This window comes from Uloborus diversus, chromosome 7 (assembly GCF_026930045.1).
Source record: "Uloborus diversus isolate 005 chromosome 7, Udiv.v.3.1, whole genome shotgun sequence".
Taxonomy (NCBI): domain Eukaryota; kingdom Metazoa; phylum Arthropoda; class Arachnida; order Araneae; family Uloboridae; genus Uloborus; species Uloborus diversus.
Window position 1 is genome coordinate 117923388 of NC_072737.1, and position 22871 is coordinate 117946258.

General features: G+C 30.6%; 1 protein-coding gene across 2 annotated transcripts in view; it reads left to right on the forward strand.

Moving 5' to 3' along the window:
• LOC129227035 (heterogeneous nuclear ribonucleoprotein H-like) overlaps positions 1-22365 on the forward strand; it is a 47878-nt gene extending 25513 nt beyond the window's left edge. Inside the window, exons 5-11 of one of the 2 annotated variants that reach the window (XM_054861670.1) lie at positions 1120-1258; positions 3244-3416; positions 5099-5191; positions 5718-5866; positions 13529-13670; positions 17986-18072; positions 20452-22365. In XM_054861670.1, coding sequence (XP_054717645.1) covers positions 1120-1258; positions 3244-3416; positions 5099-5191; positions 5718-5866; positions 13529-13670; positions 17986-18072; positions 20452-20543 — 875 coding nt within the window. In that variant the 3' untranslated portion in view covers positions 20544-22365. The remainder of the gene's footprint in view (positions 1-1119; positions 1259-3243; positions 3417-5098; positions 5192-5717; positions 5867-13528; positions 13671-17985; positions 18073-20451) is intronic. The other variant, XM_054861671.1, reaches the window with a different exon arrangement.
• Positions 22366-22871: the final 506 nt, after the last annotated feature.

Genomic DNA, 22871 nt, shown 5'->3' on the forward strand with positions numbered 1-22871 from the left:
GTCTACAAAGAATAAGTGACACAAAGTGACCTCAATCTTTTCAAATTCTGCTGCGGAGAAAACTTCTCTGTTCTTGAGATGACGAAAGAGGTGATTCTTTGCACTTGCTTACAATCCGACGGTGGAATAACATTTGATTGTTCTGGGACTCCGCAGTATGACCTTCTAAATTTCGAAATAGTGTATGCTTTAGTTTAAAACAGGGACACTTGAAAGTGGGGAAGACAGGGCCGGTTTTTAGGGAGGGCAGGCGGGGCTATTTCCCCGGGGCCTCCAAAGCAAAGGGGCCCCCACAATAAAATTTTTACAAGATATCCTAACTTTCACGAGTCGAAAATATTTTATCTATACATATATATCAAAATTTTCGGATATATATCAAAACATCGGATATTTTCGAAAATATGATGATCTTTTCGAACCCTGATTAGGGGCCTCCACTCCTTCGTTACGCCGGGGCCTCCACATTTCCAAATCCGACCCTGGGGGAAGAGTACACTCATACCAAGAATTGAGCTTGTGAGAAGGAATTCCAAAATGGTATTTATCTATACTTGTAGTTTGGAACGGACGACTGGCATACAAAAGAAATGGGGGGGGGTTAAAAATGGATGTTCGTTAAGAGAAAATTTTAGATGATAATAGATGATGGGGAAGAAAGTGGACCAAAACCGACTTCGATTAATGGAAAGTTTTTGTTAGTAGAGGTTCGGATAACAGAGGTTCTACTGTATATATTACTAACACAGTATTAGTAATTTGTACTTGGATTCTATGCTATATAGTTTTCTTCAAGAGGTTCTTGAATTATGAAATTTTATTACTTACTCTTAGTTGAAATCTAGCTTCTCACATTTTGATGACCGCCCATGATAAAAACATAAAATTGCAGACTATGTTTTCTAAGAACTGATATTTAAATTAATAATAGCGTGCATCTATTTCCTTTTCAAATCAATTTCTAATTCAATTAGACTGTATTAAACGTTCAAAAAAAAAAAAAAAAAAAAAACCTAGAGCACACTTATAACATTTATTATTGCTTTCATATGTATTGATTTTCATAAGTGTTTTTAAATTTTATTATGATGTATGAACTGGGTTGGATTTCAATTAAAGGGTTGGAGATTGTTCCCAATGGTATTTCTCTACCTACCGACTACCAGGGGAGGAGCACTGGGGAGGCTTATGTGCAGTTTTCATCCAGGGATATTGCGGAAAAGGCGATGGGGAAACACAAGGAAAAAATTGGGCACAGGTGGGCAAGACGGGCTGCCTTAGCGGTGTCACTCCGTTTTTTGGGCCTGTTGTTTTTTATTCCATCATTTCTGTCTATGTACTTATTTTGAGACACGGTTTCTGTTCAGCTTCTGCCTTAAGCTCATTGTTTATTAATTCAATTGTTTATTTGTTCAATTTCTCTTTGTTTTGATTCAATTTTTGAAAAATTATTTTTTAAATGTATTTAGTGTTTAGTTGTATTTTATGAATAATCATAACCCAAAGTTATATTGTTAAACTTTTCATTTATTGCTTTCACTGCATACTATTATGAGATGCAATGCAAAGCATCTCATATTTATGAGATATGTTTGACTTTTTTTTTTTTTGGTGGTTGTTCCATTTAAAATTGTATTTAATGAATTTTACTGTGTACTTTTTAATGTGAATTCAATGTATATTTTGATACAGTTTTCTCATTTTGCTTTCACAAGCACTGCAAACCCTTTGAAGACTAGCCTATCAAGATGTTTTTAATTGAAATCCATTACCAGTTGTGTAGTTGAAATTATAAATGCAACAGAAATATGCAAGTGTTACGAACATGAAAAACAATGTACCTTAAAAAAATCATGCTTCTCAAGACATTGATTTTATACTAATTATTTTTATATAAAGTTTTTTTATGAGACCAAAACATTTGACAAAAATAAAATTTAATTGATAGAATTTTTTCTACCAATGTCAAACTGCAGCTTTTATGATCTAATTTTAGAAATGTATTACTTAAGTTCATGTTTCGGATTTCAATAAAATTAGAAAATATATCGTTCAGTACTTTGTGCTAAAATTACTAACCACTATTTCAAAGAAAAATGGCAACCACTGAATCTGTTATTACCAGCCACTAGTGTCTAAAGATTTTCCCCTTTAAAAATCAAACCACCTTTTAGTGCATATATGTTAAATAATTAGTATTGTGCTACCAAAATATTGTGTGAAACTAGCATATTACATGTTTTAAAAATTTAGGTATATTAGAAAAAGATATCCCGAATGAATCAAATTTTTATTGCCTGGATATAGCCATTATGCAGTTTGAAGAAATCAATTAGTTTCAATTTTTCTGTAAAGCCATTAAAAGATTAAATGTTTTTCTTTCTTCTCTTTATACATTGACCATAAGACTTGAAGGATTTTTTGTAATTCGAACATGAAGTATAGGAAATAGGCTTGAATAAAATTTTTAAAACTAGCATTTTTATCCTGTTTGATTTCTTCATTGTGTTAGTCTAATTATCTTTTTAAAATTTCATATTTAGTTCTTTATAGTGTGTTGAATTGATGTTTTTTCAAGAATTAGTATATTTTCTAATGTATCGCAATATTGTGCAAATAATATGTGATGATTTCATTTCTTTTTATTGACTGTCAGATGTAATCTATGTTTGACAAACTTTGATCAATCAAATAAGGGCTTTGGTACAAAAATTCTTTAAAATTGATCAAAATTTGCCACTTTTAATGCGAAGGCAGAAGTTGAACAGAAAAGTGGTAGATACTTGCAATGCATATGTTAGTTAATTCTTTCAACCACTTCTCTTACCAATTTGTAGGCTAAATTGTGTTGCTATGTTTAACTGTCTTCTTTCCTTATACTATTCTTGTTAAATGCCGTCTAATAATTTTAGCTATTTTCTTGCACATTGTTTTGCATTTGTTATTTTGATCTTGTATTATTGCATATTGCTGATGACAAAAATTAATTTATATTATTCTTTTTGTACTTTATTAACATCTATTGCATGTTTTGCTTTTTCTTTTGTATGAGCTTGAATATTATAAAAGTCATACATTATTATGTTGGGTTTAACTCCCAATATTGATTTTCATTGCTCACATTAATGCTCTTACATGAAGTGTATTTCAGTGATAAAAATGGTAAAAGAAGTGGTTGTATTACATGATTTTCATTTGTGTTTTATATTCTGATGTTATTCTAACATGTGTTATGTTACTTAGGTACATTGAAATCTTTAAAAGCAGTCTTCAAGAAATAAGGTTGGCAGTTGGCATGTCTGGTCCTAAAATGAGACCTCTCATTCCCAATAGGCCTAGTCCATATGATAGGTCTGACCGGTTTGGTGGCATGATGAACAGATATGGCATGGGAAGAGGAGGCAGAAATTTTAGAGGTGAGTTGTTGTATAAAAATATATCCCCTACTTTAACAGAAAATATGAGCCATGTATTAGTCGATCCCTTACTTTCTAGGTGGGGGAGATATTGGGAACATTTTGTCACATTTTTTGCAATAAATATTTTATTAAGAAGAAAAGTGGAATTTTATACTTTAGAATTATATTTCTACTTTTCTTTTATGTATAAAAGAGTTTAGTTTTCACAGTTACCATTTCTTTAATTTGCATGAGATTTTGCTTCAATTCACCTTCATCCTTTGTGCAATTAAATTTTTTTCTTTGGTATTCATTTCAAGATGCTTCACACTATCTCAGAATCAATTATAATTTTTCGTACTGCAATTAATCATACCAGCAAGAATTAGCTGCAGACTCCTGCTGGTTTATTAGGTTTATTTTAGTCACCAGTTGACTGGCACTCTCAGTTTCAATGAAATGACATTTGCCTTTAACTCGGTTATTGTCTATTCCAGACTGATGAGTTCATAACAAAGACTTAACTTCAGTCTCTAAATCGAACATCCGAGCTGTTGGTAGATTGCCAGTGATTCTGCCCTGGCTTGAGGGTGGTAACTAATTGCTTAATACCCAAGCTTTGCCTGCAATCAATAAGTTGAATCCCACCATTGCTGCAAACTCTGACTGGTGTGTGAAATTTCTTTTAACTAAGGATTGATTTAAGGGCAGTAACTTATGGCTTAATAGCTTTAGGGTACTTCAAAAATAATGGAAAGTGAATTTTTCCTTAACTTTACATGGCTTGTTAAATCTTTCTTAATTCTTGCTTTGTTTAAATAAAAATTAAAAGTTTTTAAGAAAGTTGTTTGATCTGCTATACATCTTCAGTTTTTTTCTGCTGCAATATATTGCAGTTTTGCTACAATTTTTTATGTTTGTGCCCCAAAAATAAATTTCTCCTGCTCTTAAAATTGTTTTTAACTGGTCTTTAACGCTTCCGACTTTTCTGGGAGTTGTAAAAGTGTAAAAAGTTATTCATAAAAATAATATTTATATCACTCGCTTACAAAAAGCACACTTTTTTTTAAAACTTTCTTTTGAAAATGAGAAGGTAACTAATATATCTTTCCCATTTGGTTATCTTTTCTATCAACGAAAATAACTGCTGATACGATGAACAGTTATTATTTAGTCATGAACCTGGGTTGATGAGGATGTGCTTACTTTTGCTAAGTGATTTAATTGTTTAAGGTTTGTTTTTAAAAATAAGAATAGGGTATAAATGAAAACTTCTCTCAAAATAATAAAAGCATCATTAGCACTTATACTTTTAACCAAGGGCACCCATATGGGGGGGGGGTTAAGTGGGGGTTCAAGCACACCCTTCCCCCGTTGAAATTAGAACTTCCTTGCTTTTAGTACTTTTTTCTTTGCAAAAATGTAAAACTTTTCTTCTCCAGTAGTTAATGAATAAGTTATTAAAAATGTCAAATTTTAATTACTCTAATCTGTACTGAAATCTTTTTCTACGGGGAAAATATCCTGCTAAAAAATTTGGAAAATATCTGAGGCCCTCTCCTCCCTTAAAATTTTGCATATGGGCACCCTTGCTTTTAACCAATCACTTCAGTGAGAACCTCATCAAACCAAGTTTACAAATTATCAATAAATTTCTTTATGATGCAATTAATTTTAATTTATTGTAATATTTGCTGCAGGTTTCATGGATGATGACTACAATGGATTTTCTGGTAATTATGGAAATGGTTATGGTGGATTTGGGTTTGGTGGTGGAGGTTTTGGTAGCATGGGTAAGTTCTGGAATTAATAACAATTGCATTTGCAGGCTATAATATAATGGCTTGAGATCATGTATTAATTTTGCATGAACACTTGTTGTGGTAGCATGTAATTTTAATTGCCTTTTTCAATTTCTAATATTTTTTATGCTTATTTTGAAAAAAATACTTAATTGGAATATTATAATTTCAGATTATTTTCTTGTAATTTTATATGTTACTTCTTTTCTTTGGTACTAACCTGCTTAACATAGCTTAATTATTTTCCCCATTCAATTGAATTATTATGCAGCATTGACCCCTAAAATTTTGTTACTTTAATTGTTATTGTTTCGTTTGTTATTTTTTAAATTGAATAATGTTTTATGTGTTTATGTAATTGCAGTTTTTAATATATATATATATATATATATATATATATTATTTTTTTTTTTGAGGGGGGGTGCGGACTAATATGGTAAAATGTGTAGAATTTGAAAAAATCTTCAAAAAATCTCATTTCAACCTAACATCTGTTCTAATTGTCTTAATTTATTAGATGGCTATGGTGGTCGCATGAACAACCCAATGAACGGAAGATTTGGAGGAAACTTCGGACCAGTTGGGGGCAGATCTTTTGGAGCAACTGGTCATTGTGTTCACATGAGAGGCTTGCCATTCAGAGCAATTGAACAAGATATTTATGATGTATGAATTTTATGGATTTACTTTACTATATGTAACCTTTTCAGTAAGGCAATAATTGCTTAAAGCATTTGAAATTCAAAAGCAAATCTACTAATTAGTACTGTACACTGAGCATAAAATGTGTACTGAACATAAAACTGCTTAGAAAACGATCACTGCTTAGAAGTCGGTAAAACTCAGAATTCTGCACTTGGTTGCTGTTTTTAGAATTCAGTCAATGAAGTCAGTAGTTTTTTGCAAATTTACCAAATAATTCATTTTAAGAAAAAAAGCAGCATCATTATATTTCCCATTTTCTTCATCAACTTTGCAAATTGCCATAGGGGAGGGAGGAGAGAAATTATCAATGTTGCAACCTGGTAAAGTCTGCAATACTTGATAAGAATCATTTGCTTTTTTTAATGGGTTGGGTGTGAAAATTTACTTTGCAACAAACTTAGCTACTTTTTAGTCTACTTTCCACAAACAATGTTGGAAAAAATATAAATACATCAACCTTTATTACAACAACCCCTTTCCTCCAAACAAAATCGGTAGTTATAACTAGTGATGTGCCGGATCCTTAAAAAAGTAGATCCACGGATACAGATCAATAGTGTCAAGATTCGCGGATACGGATACGGACCTCAAAAATTCTTTACACAATTCAACTATCCAAGTGTAAAATTTGTTACGGAAGGTATTCCCCTCAGGGTATTTTGGCACTGCTTCTTCAAAAAATGTCATTTACAGCGAAAATATAACGACTATGATTTACTCTAAAGAAATCTCCGTTAAAATTGAGGGAGAGTTGGAAGGAATGGGTCGGTGTTGCATTAATGCTTAAATAGAATGAAAAATTATTTCTAGCCTGCTCGATAGATCTAGGATACAGGAGCAAGAGTGTAAAGTTGCCAATGGACAGGCTAGAAATAATTTTCGCATTTTATTTCAGCATAAATGCAGCGCTGACCCATTCCACCCAACTTATTCCGACCGACGAAATAACAGAGCCGGGAACATCTTTACAAACAGTAAATAGAGAATTTAGTTTTTTTTTTTTTTTTTTTTTTGAAAGATGGCAAGAAAAACCAAAATGAAGAATAACACAAACCCCAAATCCATAACAAAAACTAATATTAAATTAAAAATTCCAAAAAAAAAAAAATGTCCCAGAAGGCCGACCTCATATTAAGATGAATTTCGCGTGTCAGAACACAAATATGAACTCGCAGCAGATAGAAATTTTTGAATCATTGAGCTTTTTCTCCTTATTTTTCGACTATGAAATCGCTACTAATCACGCGTATAAAGGCTTAGAATGGCATCTAAAATGTACTTAACGAGATTATAGCTCCTACTGTACATAACTTGGAAGTTTCAAACAAATATCAAACGCAGAAAACTTAATTCTTTCAATTAGGTCCAATATTTTTAACGTACGGATAAGTTTTTACCACCATAATTATGAAAAACGTCAGGTTGGTTTTAATTATTATCCCCGGTAATTAAAGTTCTACAAAAACGAGGCCAAGCTAAGAACACTTTCGATCAAGTCACCTTTTGAACGGAAAAAATAATATCAAAATCGGTTCATCTGTTTAGGAGCTACGATGCCAGAAATAGACACACAGATACACAATTTTAAAACTTATTACCCCTTTTTGCATTGAAGAGGGGGTACAAATTGAACTCGGAAATGATACATTATAATTTAAATAGGGAATAAAACCTGATTTAAACGGAATTTAAGAGTCTTTTATTCAAATATTTAAAAATTTTTAGAATTAAGATCCGTCAAAAAAGTAACGGATACGGATCTTTATTTTCCCTTGGATTCCCACGGATATGGATATCCGGAACATCACTAGTTATAACGATAGGTCGCTATAACACAAGTGGTACAAGATATTATTTATTTTTCAGACTTTTTAAAAATACTAGAATAGTTTCGGGGAGGTTTGCTTCATTTTAAAACAGGATTAAGAAACTAACATGGTGAATAATTGCTGATATAGAATTAATTGTTATTAAACTAAATTTAAGGTGGCTTTAAAACAATACATTTCATTTAGCAAAAAAGTCACTAAAATAACTGACAGAAATCAGTTATTTTTTATCTTAAAAATAATGGTTTGCTTCTGCTTTGCTTGAGATTATTTTAAAATAATAGTTTCTATCTTTAGTATTTAGATATTGTAGTAGCTTTCCGGTTTTTTGATCTTTTCTAAAAAACAATGTGTATCATGTGCGTGGTTCTTTTTAAATCTTTGACTCTTTCATCATCAAAAAAACTCTTTTCAGTGTAAGTATTTTACCTTCAGTGGAAGCATCCCCCCCCCCTTTTTTTTTTACAATGGTTCAAACAAATAATAATAACGTATGCACCTATCTAAAATTGAAAGGCATACATAAGCCCCAAACTAAATGACAGATTTGTTTTAAACAAACTCTTGACAAAGAAAATGTTATTTTAAAGGTACATTGTGAGAAATCAAAATTTTTTCAACATTTATGCCTATTCAAGCCTTTTTATCTAAAAATTTAACAATACTAAAATTAATTTTTTGTATTAAAAATTTGCAGATAGTCAGTGTTGGTTTTTAGTTTTATTGTTAGTATTTTTTCATTAAGTTTCAAGAAATAGATAAAATATTATGTTTTTAAAAATTGAGGCTTCTTATAGGCTTAACATTGAAAAAAGTTGGTAATTGTTTTATTGAATCGCATAAAGTTAATTCAGAGCCTCAAAAAGCTGTAAATGTTGTTATATATATATATACTAGGGGGCTCTGCCCCCTGTTCGCTGACGCTCACCAACCCCCGAAGACTGTTTTGCAATCTTATTTGATTCGCAAAAATTTAAATCGTCAATTAGAAAGAAACAGATTAAAAATGTATTGTTCCCTTTGGAACAAAAAGCCTCTTTCCCGGGTTTCAAAATAACTTGTACCAACTTGAAGAGCCGTAAGGGCTAAGGGGCTCCTGAGCATTGCAAAACTGCAGTTTTGTACTTTTGAAAAGTCACTTTCATATTTGTGTCTCTAGCAATATATTTTGCTCTTTAGTTCAGGGCTTGAATTGAGTTGAGCCTTAGATTTTCCGTTAAAATTGAAACTCTTCCCATGAAGAAAAATTATTATTCGCAACTCCAACGAACTATAGGGGGCACTGAAGTCACTGTCTAATGGCGGACTTAAAAACTAAAACAAACGCACATGGTAACGAAGAAAATGCTAAAAGTGTTGTGATTTTTGTTCGTACGTATGATTTTCTCGCTTTATTCTTTTTAAATTAATTTTCAAAGTCTTGTGGATATTCTGGCCCACGTAGAAAGAAATGAGAATTCAAGAAGCATTACTAAACGTCAAAGATTAATGCAAACTACGTAGTTCGTAGTTCTAAGCAGCCATTTCCACGATGTTGAATTCGATATTTATCAATTCTTGATAAAACTAAATAATAATTGTGGCCTGACAAGAATAACAATTAATGCTAGAAAATTCAATATGACATTACAAATTGTTATCGAAAGAAGATGATACTTTTTTGCCTTGCTTGGCTGGCGCTTATTGTTTTCCATTTGTAGCTGAGTTATTTCTCTCGAATTCCCGAATCGGTTAATTTAAAAATTTTCTGTTTCGATTTTTCTAATTTCTGAGTTACGATTTAATTGTGTCATGTTATGCAAATCATCAACAAAATTCTCACGGATATATGGTGGTAGTTTTCTTTTCAGTTGATTGACCATTATTTCTTTTCACTTATCGAATTCTGTAATCTTACTACCATTTTATTCCACTCATGATAAAAATTAAAAATGGTTTAACTAAAAACGCGAAATCTCGCCAAGGCTACTTTGCTCGCACTATACTAAAACTAAACAAATTTGGTGAAACCTTTCAGCTGAGAATAAAAGGAATAAAGTAAATTCTTTCTCGGTTATTCATTTTGTTCTACGATAATATATTCAAGAAAATATTTTGCATACTGTCCATTCCAACTAAATGCTGCTGTAAAATATGGTAAGTTTAATTAATTTAAGATTAAAAAAACCCCCATATTCTTACAAATTCATACAAAACAATAAAATTTTTTACCTTGTATAACGTTATCCAAGTTTGTTAATCCAGAATTTTCGCTTTCACCAATTATTAAGGAAATAATGAAAACTAACATAATTTTGAGAAGCTCGAGAATACTACTAAGGGACGAATTAATTTCTGTAGCTGAAAGCAAACTAAGACACATCGATTGCATTAATAAATACTCGGAACAAACTGCCTGTGTTTACGTCAACAGACACACGTGGAACGCAACATGGCAATGTTTTAGTTTCATTTGCAGTTTTGTAAATCACCGCAAGGTAGCGTATTCGAGCGCTGGAGTTCCGAATAGAACTATACTGTTGCGTCGAGGATTTTTGTCACATGGTTGATAAGAACTTTGCCAATATGCTCCTGTTAAACGGGAGAAAACCCACTAGAATACCAAGAATTACAACAAAGTTTTTGATTAAGAAATAAAAATGCGAATTGAAAAGACGTTACTATGGCAACGTCAAATAAAACATCAATAATTTAAATGGATGTGAGATTATTCGAATTTGATTTTTAACGACTTGTAACTTTCTTCCTTTGGAGATAGAAGCCCAATTTTTGGACCATAGGTCGAGTTAGATCTGAAGTAAAAAAAGCTGCTGTGGGTTCCTTCGCTTTTTACTGCTAAATTTAATGAAGAAAGTAGTGCCTAAATTTTAGCTAAGCCTAAAAAAGTTTGAGCTAAAATCCCAAATAACTCCCTCCATATTTAAGTTAGAGCAAAGAAACAAACTGCGTAGAACGCGGAAAATTCTACCCTTTCCAACGATATATAATATTAATATATGCAAGTAATTTTTCACCCCTTTAACAGGCTCCCCTTTAATAGGCAATTTATGCAAAATTTGAGCTTGAAAAATTAATTACTGAAAAACTAATTCAAATTTTAAAAAATAAAACCCCAGGTGCACACCCCCTGGGTTTGAAGTAATTTTGTACAAAATTTCAAGGCTGTAGGTGCTATGGAATCTTCTGGATGCAGGTCCGCCACAGACTTCCTTCCAGAATTTCTTTGAAACCTTACCTTTATTTACACAATACATTTTAAAATTGCTGTTAAATCTATCTTTGTTTTTGGCTAACACTAAAAAGAATGAGAAAGAATACTGCTGGAGTAAAGTTATCAAGTTTTTTTTTTTTTTTGTTTGGAAGCAATTAGATTTAATAACTCTTTATGGAAAAAAATTTAATTTTAAATGTTATCTGATTGAAATTGCTTCTAATGCTTAAATAAAAATAAAACACGTTTTAATTGGCAAATTGATGGGTTTTTTGTGTGTGTGTGAGCTGTAGTAAATCTTTCTTTCTCTCACAATACTTCAAATTCATTGTGTATTACAGGGTTCGTACGGGTCATGGAAATCCTGGAAAGTCATGGAAAAAAAATAACAGAATTTCAGACCTGGAAAAGTCATGGAAAATTGAAATTCTCATTGAAAGTCATGGAAATTTATTTCAAGTCATGAAAAAATTTACCTGGACAAAGGGAAAGGAACAGTAGCTAAAGGAACATTAGAAATCTTGAGTGATTTAACAGTATAGAAAATAAAAGCTTTTAAAAGTGGAAAATTGAACGATCCAAAAATCAAATCTGAATTTTGAAATCTCATTGCATCCACTTCTGTCGCAACCGCTTGCCATTTTTTGCGGTGTGATTTTACTGCCTGGACATCATTTATTTTGAATTTTCTGTTATTTTCAACACTTCTTATGTTTCATATTCTGTAGTAGCAAAATTTCACGTTTTTAGTTTTGCCACGCCCACTCAAAAAAGAGCAATTCAATTGCATGCGAGTTCGATTCCATCACTTGTAAAGACTTTATTATTAAATTTATCAGAGTTTATCTTAGTTTGTTGAATGTTTTAGAAAATAAAGATCTTAAATCAGGCGATAGAATACAGAAAAAGAGGAATTCTAATGCTCTAAGACAGTAATGCCCAACATACGGCACGCAAAACTAATCCATGCGACCCACTTCAATGTCGGGAATTAAACGTGTTCTGGAATTTCTGAACCTATTAATTTATATGCATTTGAAATTATGCAAATTTGTAAACAAAACAAATATACTTTTGAATCAGAAGATTGATTAATTACTGAATGGTTTTTTCAAAAAGGATCTGGTTTAGAAACATAAAGAACAAAACTATGTGGCTTTACTTCAAAGAACCAAAATACTGTCAAGTTAAGTGGATGATTAAAGGCACTGTTGACACTAAAAGGTAACTTTTGAAGCAAATTTATTGAAACTTAGTGATGACTCATTCAACCTTTGTCCCATTCAATATCATTCTGCCTGTTTTTATAAAAATATCAGACTTTTAAGCATCATCATATTCGCTTCACTGCATTTTTACTTTACTTAAATTTATATGATGAAGACAAATAAGAATAGTTTAGTTTTTTAATTGTGCACTTATATTTTTTCCATTACGAGTAAGTGCTTCTATGAGGCTGTAGCATTCATATAGACGTTTTGCTAATGTTCATTTCCAAATATTACCAAGTTTGAGATTAAATAGTGCTATTCTCTTTGTGTAACGAGGTCATGAAAATTTTCATTGAAGTCATGAAACAGTCTTGGAAAAGTCATGGAATTTTTTCATCCAAATAGAGTATGAACCCTGGTATTATAAATAATATATTACTTAGCTTCGTTTATGTATTCATATTCAATTGCTGTTACTAATATTATAAATATAAAATTCAGTTTGTTTGTTTACTGTTTTCACACCTTAACTACTCAACCCAATCATCATGAAACTTTCTACATTGTCAGGGGTGCAAAATAGAACATAGGGTACCTTTCATCCAGAAAAAAAGTATTCCAAGATTTTTATTCCAATTTTAATGAAAATTTAAAGTATCTCATTAAAAAAAAATGCTCAATGATTCCAGTATGTTAAGTCCTTAAAAACCTGCCCTTTGTAAACTTTACTTCAAGTTCAAGGGATATTTTCGAACACCTCCTTATTCTTCGTTTCAAGTTGATCTCATATTCTAAATCAAGGCTGATCTTCGTTTTTAAAAGGTTTCATCTGTGGTTTCTGGTCACAGAATTCAAATTATATAAAGTTGAATTTCTGATTCATAGCAGATGATAATTTTGTGAAGAAAAGTAACAAATAACAAGCTTGAAGATTTTTTTTTAAAAAAGTGAAGCTTATCTGTCTTACTGCTTACTAAAATATTGTCTGTTCCGAATTCATAGCTGTTGTTGAAAAGATGAGTTTAGTTTTCATTTTTTTTTTTTTAATGTCTGTGCTTTCTGCCAGTCTCAAAAGCTTTTGTGGAGCACAATAGATTGTCAAAATTCAGATAAGTTGATATACATAAGCTTTAGAATTACTTTTAGTCTTAAGTTTTTAAATGTTTTTCTGTAATTTTCAGATTTTAATTCATTAATATGTTCTGCTGTCAATGTGGAAAGATCGCGCCTGTTGCTATTGGCTAAAAGTCCAAAGATGTCTAAATTTAAAAATTGAGTCATAAAATTGCTCTTTTCTTCACATGGATGGGAAATTTTACACTTATGTTAAATGTTGTTCAGATATATCATAACAGATTGATTCTTTAAATAGTTTTTCCGGCCATTGAATATCTGTCCGGTGAATGTGCGTCTAAGGAATGACAGAAGTGGGCGTCCCTCTGGAGAAGCTGATGTTGAATTTGCTACACATGAAGATGCTGTAAAAGCTATGACAAAGGATAAAGCTAATATGCGTATGTGACCTTCTTATGATTATGCTGTGCTTTTTTATTATTAAATCTCATTAGAAATTTGATTTTTTACCTAAAGTGGGTACACCACAAGTGTAGTAATATAATATTCTGTTTTGCTACTGCACTAGTTTTGTTTGTAACATATCTAAGGCATTCCCCCTCCTGAGTATGATAGCTATGAAAACCATGTGATCTGCTAGATAGTAGGGTGCATCAAAGATACTTTTTTTTTTTTTTTTGAGAAACTCAAAATTTTAGGTTAATAAGAAGTTGGCCCTATAGACTCACATATGCCACATAAAATTTTACTCAAATCAAAAAATATATGTATATTTGGTGTGCTGCGCAAAGCCTAAAGTTTATTTTTTCCTACTAAGAATCTATATATCTATACATATAAAAAAATAAGATGTTTGTGTGTGTGTGTGTGTGTGTGTGGCGCGCTTCCCAGGAAAACGGTAAGGCCTAGAAAGATGAAATTTGGTATACAGTTGCAGTTTTTGTCGAAGATGTGCACCTCGGGCTTCGATTTTTGAAATTTTAATTAGAAAAAAAGTTATTTAATGTTTTCTGTGTTTTTTTGCCCTTTTTAGTACGTTTTACCTCACAGACCCCGAACCAATCGCACCACACAAATATTTTTTATACTATAGTGTAGGAAATTTAATTTTAAATATGATGAATGAAAAAATTTTGAAGATAGAGCAGTTTTTGAATTTTTTATGAATTTTTGAAAAAAGCCTTTAATTTGCATTTTTTCCTGGGTTTATTTTTTTCTAATATCATCCTGCGAGAAGTATTAAAGCCTCGTTTCTAAAATTTAAGTTGGTAATAGTAAAAACATTTCGCCCTCTTCAGAAGAAAAAAGTTCTTAAAAATATGCAATAGTTTTTTTTTTTTTACAATTTTTTTAATGCTGAACACATGTCTTTCACGCATCGGTCGAAAAAAAGCGTTCTTCAATCTTTATGTCTCTGACGTCACTATTTGGATTTCGATTCGATATTTAGGATGGAATCTTAATCGCAAACAAATGTTAATCTTTTTTTTTTACCAATATAGCTTACTTCTACATTTTATGAAGTGATGACCACGTGTTTTACCGGCAGCGCTTGCTTTTTTCCTTTCCTTTTTTTTTTTGTTTTATTCAGGGATTGCATTTATTTCTTTTTCGATTCCCCCCCCCCCCCCCCTCCCCGCCCAAGCTGGACGTTTTGTTGTATCTATATTCGGTTACATTTCATAGTTGTGCGCATTTATTTCAATAAAAACAGCGAGATTTTTTTTTTTTTGTCAAATGCAATTTTTTCCACACTACGGGGTATTTTGGAGATTACTTTTTTTTTGCTCTACTTAAATTTAAAAAAAAAGCGATTTTTTGAGTGATCTTTGTTTTATTAAGAAATGGGCGGGAAGGTTAAAATAAATAGAGATGGAAAATTTAGAGATAGATCGTAAGGGTAGATAGCCGCCGAAGGCGGCAATCTTGGCTTAAAAATGTGAATGGCACAAAAAAAGATAGAGATGGATTGATTAATACTGCTGTCAAATTTATTCAAACAGCTGCCGAAGGCGGCAAACTTGAAGTAAAAAGGTAAATGATAAGTTAGCCAAACAGTCGCCGTAGGTGGCTGCTTGCATAGAAAGGCGAATGGCCTAAGAAGGCGAACCAGATGGTCGCCGCAGGCGGCTAGTATATATATATATATATATATAGATAGATAGATACACAGTGAAGCACCTTTCATATGTTTCTCTTTTATACGTGATTTTCATTTATAGGCTCTCTAGAAACATATAAACGATGCTTCACTGTATCTATCTATCTATATATATATATATACATCTAAAATGCAAACAATAAACACATAGGGGATTTACAAAATTAAACAAATAGGAATACTAAAACTAATAGTTCCTAATAATTCCTAAACTAATAGGTCCTAGTTCAAAGAAATCTGTGTTCATTTTTCGCATACGGTGTGTTTAGCCCTATGTATTCCTGAATGCTAGCTTTATCGGAACTGAACATCCTCTCTTTAGTTTTTAATTTCAATTTTGGGTCTGTTGACCTTAGGATGAAGGTTCCACTGCTGAGGAGTTCTGGCTTCATTAAGTTAGTCTTATTATTAGTTTTAGTATTCTTATTTGTTTAATTTTGTAAATCCCTTATGTGTTTATTGTTTGCATTTTGTAATATTTACCTGGCTGTTTGTTGGGCTGCTTTGCACAGCATTGGGCTTGTGGTTTACTCCATTTTATTTTATTTTATTCTTTTCTATTTTTTTTTTATTTTGTTTCAGTATATATATATATATATATATATATATATATATATATATATATATTATTTTTTTTAAGTTTTCAAGTTGACTGATGTAAACAATAAGGTGTAACATTATTTTTAAAAGAAAACTGTTGTCCTTAAGCGATATTTAGGTCTGCCATATAGTACTCAAAAATGATAATTTTTTTTAATGTTAAAGTTTTTTTTATATATATAATGAACAAATTATTCACATTGAGAGAAATAAAAAGTATTTTGAACACTATTCCTGTTATTTCTTGTGTAAAATGACTTCCTAAATCCAAAAATGATCACCATTTTCCCCCCATGATGCATAACTTTTTTGAATATGGTGCCCCCTATTTTTTTCAATTTTCAACAATTTTATTACCATTATTTTGATTTAAAGGGGAACATTATGTTTCCATTAACACTCTTTTGGGGGCTAGAGTGGTTAAAAATTCAAAAGCAAGTGGAAGGACTCGTGTGGGTATCCCCCTCCCCCTCCTGAATATTTAAAGATATCAAAATGATCGTTTTCTTTCAAGTTTTTTTTTTTAACAATTTTCTTTTTTTTTTTTTTCCTTTTGTAAAACCATAGTATAAGCTTCACTAAAAGCCCCATATCCAAAAATATGTTGGTATCGTAAATTTTAAAAAAAAAAAAAATCTTGGAAGTGTCCCACATTGCATCCAAATCACACCACAGATCTTCAGTAAAGAAACTTATATTCACAGATGTCATTGAGACTGGGGAAAAAAAATGAGTTAATAATATAGTGTTAATATCTAATATTAAAAGTTATCTATGTTTCTATCTATGTATGTCATTGCTACTCCTGGTAAACAACAGAAAACTGAGCATGGAACCAAATATCGTATAGAGCTGGAATCTTAAAGTCAGACAGTCGACCATTTTACTTGTCCACTTTCCTGTAAATTTATATTATATATTAACTGTTACATACTATTAGAATATACATTTCAAATAGTAATTTTGAATAGTCAGTTTTATGTTACTTTACTTGAAAAAAAAAGTTGTTTGCATAATGCAGGCAGTGATAACTCTCAAAAACTGTAGATTTGAAACTTTATGCATGAATTATACTCTGAAAAATACATAATAGGTCAAATTCAATGTGAAAAAAAAATTGAAATTCAACACCATAAAGTAAGCAAAAGTGGGATAATTGTAGACAAGTTTTTTTACTTTGCTTTAAACAAACAATTGCCGAAACTTTCGTTTCTCTTTAAAACATTTAATCCTGCATTTTACATGCAATTAAGTTCATCATTTTATCTTTAAGCATTATCAATGTGGTGCTGATTCGTAAGTTTTATAATTAATGTTGATTTACCTTGAAAACTATTTTTGAGTTTTTTTTATCCACACTGCAAACTGCTAAAAGCAGTTTGCAATATTATTAGTCTGCTACGTGAGAGTTTCTCATCTGACCTGTTTTTGTGAAAACTGAGAAATTTTGGTGGAAATAATGTGAATCCTCATATATATATATATAATAGCCAAAATCACTCATCAAGTAACGCTCTGATGTCAACAACAGTGAAACTCGCCCCATAGCATGTGTAGTGACATTATTTCATTGTTGAAGCAGCACAAATTTAATAAGTTATTTATAATTTGATAATATTTTTGGCAATTTTTTACCCGCAAGGAAATGCTTTATTTTGGCAAGGCTGAACTGGATCAGGTAACTGTTTTCTTGGTAATACTGATTTTAGGAGAATGAAGAAATGAAAAAATGGTCAACAATGAATGCAAAGTTTAGGGTTAATATACTGGAGTTAGGGTGAAAATAGAAACTATCAAAATATTACCTAACGAAGGCAATTGCTTCGTTCAAGTGAGCAAGCCCTTTTCACCCTTCATACCTTGACATGCAATTTTCTAGTTTTATATAAACACGTCTCTAAATCCCTGGATTTTATGCAAATGCTTTTTTTTTAATTTTGATTTAATAAAAGATTTGAAATAGTTTGTGCATGAGTGTACTCTGCATTTTTCAGAGCACCGATATATTGAATTGTTTTTAAATTCCTCATCTAAGCCTATGGGCACTGGACCTGGACCATATGGAGGCAACAGATATGGAGGTAAAAATTTCTCAATTTTTGTATGTAGCATACTTTTTATGTAGTTATAGTTAACTTTAGCATTTTCTCAAAGCTTTATACAGTAAGCTAGCTGGCCTTGCAATACTCTATTCCTATATTTTCCTATTAATCTGAAAATATTTTTATTTTGTCTATTTTTTAGTTACTGCTATTACAATAGTTTATTTATTTATTAACTTGATTTTAGTTTTTGGGCTAAGTCAACCAAGAAAATATGATTTAACTCCCATAGTCTTGAATTTCGATGAAGTGGCATGTTTGTTCCACTTATGTATTTAATGTGTGCTGAAGATTTTTGATGAATCTCTAATGGTTTAGGTTTTGCAACTTGTTAAAATTTTAGTTATGTCAAAATTTTTCATGATCAGATGAGAAAACTGCAAATTGTTCTATTATGGAAAATCAATTACAGACTATTCATTGTTTACAAACCAGTGTTGATATAATTTTTTAGACAACTAATTTGATGAGCAAGGAATCAAAAAAAAATAGTGTAAACCATTGAGTACTTTTACTTGGTTGAACAAAAAGTCCTTAAAAGTAGAAGAAAAAAATTGTTCATACTCCTTTTTTTTCTCAATCATCTCTCTCTCTCTCTGTTTAATTTTAAAGCTCGTTGTTTCTTTCTTTAACTTTGAAAGTTCAATGAATTAATTAGATAAACTACTCATCTTTGTTACGTTTTGAATTGATCTTTTGTCCAAAATTAATTCATAATAAATATTTTTAATTGCTCAGGAAAAATACCTGTCTATGTTCATGTTTTAATAACAATAAACAATTCAGGTAATAGTAATAAAAATTCAGTTTTTATTTACTGTTTGATAATTTTCTGGATGTTTTATAACCCTGAGATATTATCAATTATCTTGATCAATGTCTGCCGAATGGGTTAAATACACTTATATATATATATATATATATATATATATATATATATATATATATATATATATATATATATATATATTTATTTATTAAGTAAAATTCTATGCAGTGGAACTCGCTTATAGAGAGCCCTGTTTTAACAAGAACTCCGATTTAGCGAGGAAATTAAAAAGTGGTCTATGGGAAAAAAACTCGCTTTTATCGAGCAAACCCCGCTTAAAGCGAGCAATATTTTTGTAATTCATAAAATGATTGATTTCCTCATCAGAAAAGATGATTCTATTTTTGGAAAAATTTCATTAACACTTTTAATTTAGCCAAAAATTAAACAGCCTATAAGACATAAATCATGAGAACAAGTGATGATACAACCCTTTTTTTTTTTTTTTTTTTTTTGGAATTTGTAGAGAAGTATTTAAAAATTATATATTTGTTGAAGAGAATGTGATCATTTCCAAGATATACTTCCGTCAAGAAAGAGAAAAAAAGAATGAAAGTGACCGGCGTAAAGACAAATGTGAAGTTATTGAAGTTAAATAGCCCTCGACATACTTCACTTCTGAAGTGCAGAAAAACTTCGAACTATTTTGAAGCCACATATGCAAATGAAAATGTATTTCAAACCCGACGTTCCTCGAAAACAATAACAAAAAAGAGACAATAGGACAGTTCAAGCATTGAGAAGAAATAAAATGGAGGGAGTAAAAACTTTCATTCATGAAACCAAAACCCCAAATCACGTGATGGATTTTAAAGCAAAGCAGTGTGGAAGAAATTGGGTTTCTTTTGCTTGTTTCACGCAAAACATGCCAACCATTTGTCGTTGTTGAGTCATGTGACTTGGGGTCTTTGGGTCAACTTTTGCTAAGCCTATGATTGGACTTGCTCCGTACATTTTAATTCCTGCTCTAAGAGTTCAAATCAAATAATTAATTTTCTTTGGTAGTGCACAGAAATATAAAAATAAAAAAGCAAGCATGTATAAATTTTTATAATTTCTTTCACAAACCCCCCTTTTTTTTACGAGTTCTCGGTTATAGTGAGCAAATATCGCGGTCCCATCGCGCTCGTTATAAGCAAGTTCGAAGGTTTTAACTATTAAATTAAATATAAATTTGAAGTATTTATTAGGGGGTACTCATTACTGGGACACTTTTCTGAGTAATGTTAAAAATCAATACTATTTTCTCATAAGTTTCTAAGCTAGTAAATTTTAAAAAAATGCATTGCTGTAATAACTTTGTTTCAAAGCAGCTAAAGTTGTGCATATGATGATTAACTAAATATAATTTAATATCACTTATTTAATTCTTTGCAACTTTTTCAAGTTAAATAGAATATTAAGTAATGTGCATTATTTTAAACACATTTGAGCAAATGATCACCGTACAAATTCAAATAACAGTCTTTGTTGCATTCATATAGATTTTAAATGTATGATCCGAATTTCTATGTTCATTTTTATTATAGGTGGCTACTACAGCGGAAGTGGCAATGGTGGCTATCAAGGTCATGCAGGGATGAATAGCATGATTGGTGGTAGCAATTATTCAGCATTTTGATGCAAGTTGTTTTTACACAAAATCATTAATTCCATTCACATACTGATTATAAGTTCTGGTCATTCCAGTGAGTAATTGTATTTGGAGTAGCTAACATAGTCATTTACACTGTGTTTTGCCAAGTCATTTGTTTATGTAATTGTTAGTGCCACTTGCTCATGTCATCATACCCATAATCGCATAACTAACGGTTGAAAAAAGTTTTATTACTGTTATATTTGAGTGTTGAATCTGAAAGTTTGTCACATGAGGATTTCTTTGTAAATAGCTTGTTTTATATCTTCAAGGTTTTTTTTACTTCAAATGTAGACATTTGCATAAGCATGCGAGTTATTGATAAGATTGTTACTTTTGGAAAACAGGGTGCTACTTATTCAAAGTGCCGTCGTAAAATCCCTATGTGCTCTGCTGAAGTTGCATGAAGATTGCTCGCACTGATGTTTACTTTTTTGTGTCTTTGTAATTTTATCTTTTTTAAAAGTCTAATGTACTTGGATCATGGTATTTAAAATTGTCATCTAAATGCCAGCTTAGTGATGTGCTTCACAAAGAAAATATCCCCGAGTACACGCTTTAAAATTATTATTTATTAAAATGTAATAATTTCCATTTAAATGTGTTTCATTGGTTTTTCCAGATATTCCAGAATAATTTTAAATTTTACTTGACATTTTTTACTTTTTAAAAAGTAATATCATTTAGTTTTTTAATTTTGCATTTAAACTTTATTTCTAACTCTTTATTTATAGTATTTCAACTATTTTTCGTTTTAGTTAGGTCTATTTGATGTTTTCCTCTTAATATGATGACTAAAAAAATCAAAAAGTTCAATATTTCTCTTCTTTATAATTGATTGAAAATTGAATAATTCCGAGCCATTATTGATACTTTTGATAACTATGTTTTATTGCCTGCAAGTAGTTTTTACATGGAAGATTAAATGTGGTATAAAGAACAGTAGGAAATTGTCGTAAAATTATATTTAACTACTTTCATAATTAAATGTTGTCCATTTTGACTTTTCATCACTTTCAAGTTCAGATTTTTATAAATCTTCAAAAATGAAGTGTTTGTTTTTTGAGTTTTCCAGTGTTAAGTATATTTATCTTTTTTCTCTCTTTCTGCTATGGTATAATATATACATATAAAAATATATATATGCACCCCCTCCTTTTTGTATCTACTGATTTAAAAGCAATACTTTAGACTGTTAGATTCTTTAATTTTTCTACTGTTTAATTTTGCTTGATATTTATTATCTGTATTTTTATAAGTTATCTACTTTTACGAATAAACATCTATTTATTGTGATACTTGAATATTTCTTATAGTTATATTATGAAAATTTGTATATAATAAAATTGTTATGTGTGATTTGGTTAAAATAAATTAATCATGACATAAACAATCTACACATTTTCCCCCTCCAGTTCCAAATAAAACATTGCAGAGTTTAACTTTATACAAGTTAATAATTTTAAATACTTTACTGACTTTCTATCAAAGAATTATCAATTATTGTGTTTTTATGCATGATCAATATTTAGTTCTTTCTTCTTTTTTATATAAATATATTAGGATGAGGAGATAGTTTCAAATGTTTTGCTGGCGTCCAATCAGTGAATATGTTTCTGTACATAATAAATACTTGATTCACTCTTTTCCTAAACATGTATTTTTTTAGTGTTTCTATGTTTGTTCATTCATTATGTTGTTAAATGTTATGAAAATTATGCATCAGCTGCCATTATAAATTTCCATTTCTGTTCACATATACCCATGTAATTTGAATAAAGTCAAAAGTCTCTGTGTTATTTATCAGTTTTTTTTTGGGGGGGGGGGGGGGGTTCCATTTCAATTAATAGAAATGTTTTTATATCATTACAATTCATCTGTGACATCATTTTACGGTGATGTCATTGATGAATTGTTTGTCCGAAAGAAATGTTAGCATATAAAACTGTTGATAAAAAAATGATCAAAGAAATATTGTTTTAATTTTTGATGAAGTGAATAGCATAAGTACCTAAATAATTGCAGTTAAAAGACTCAGGAAATATAACATAGTTTTGAACGAACACCATCACTATGCAGTTAACTTTTTTTTAAACATTATTTCCTCTTTTCTGCATACATAGACCATTTAGTTTCTTTTTTTGAAAGAAATCATGACTATTGTCCATTTTCCATGAGAAGGCACTTGACTTTGCCTTTGTCATGTGGTATTCAATGATGATATTCAGCAGAAGGCATATTTGGATCATAGTGTTTTATCGTAAAAGCAGCAGTTTTTAAAACGTAAAAATAGCGAAAGTAGCAACAGACAAG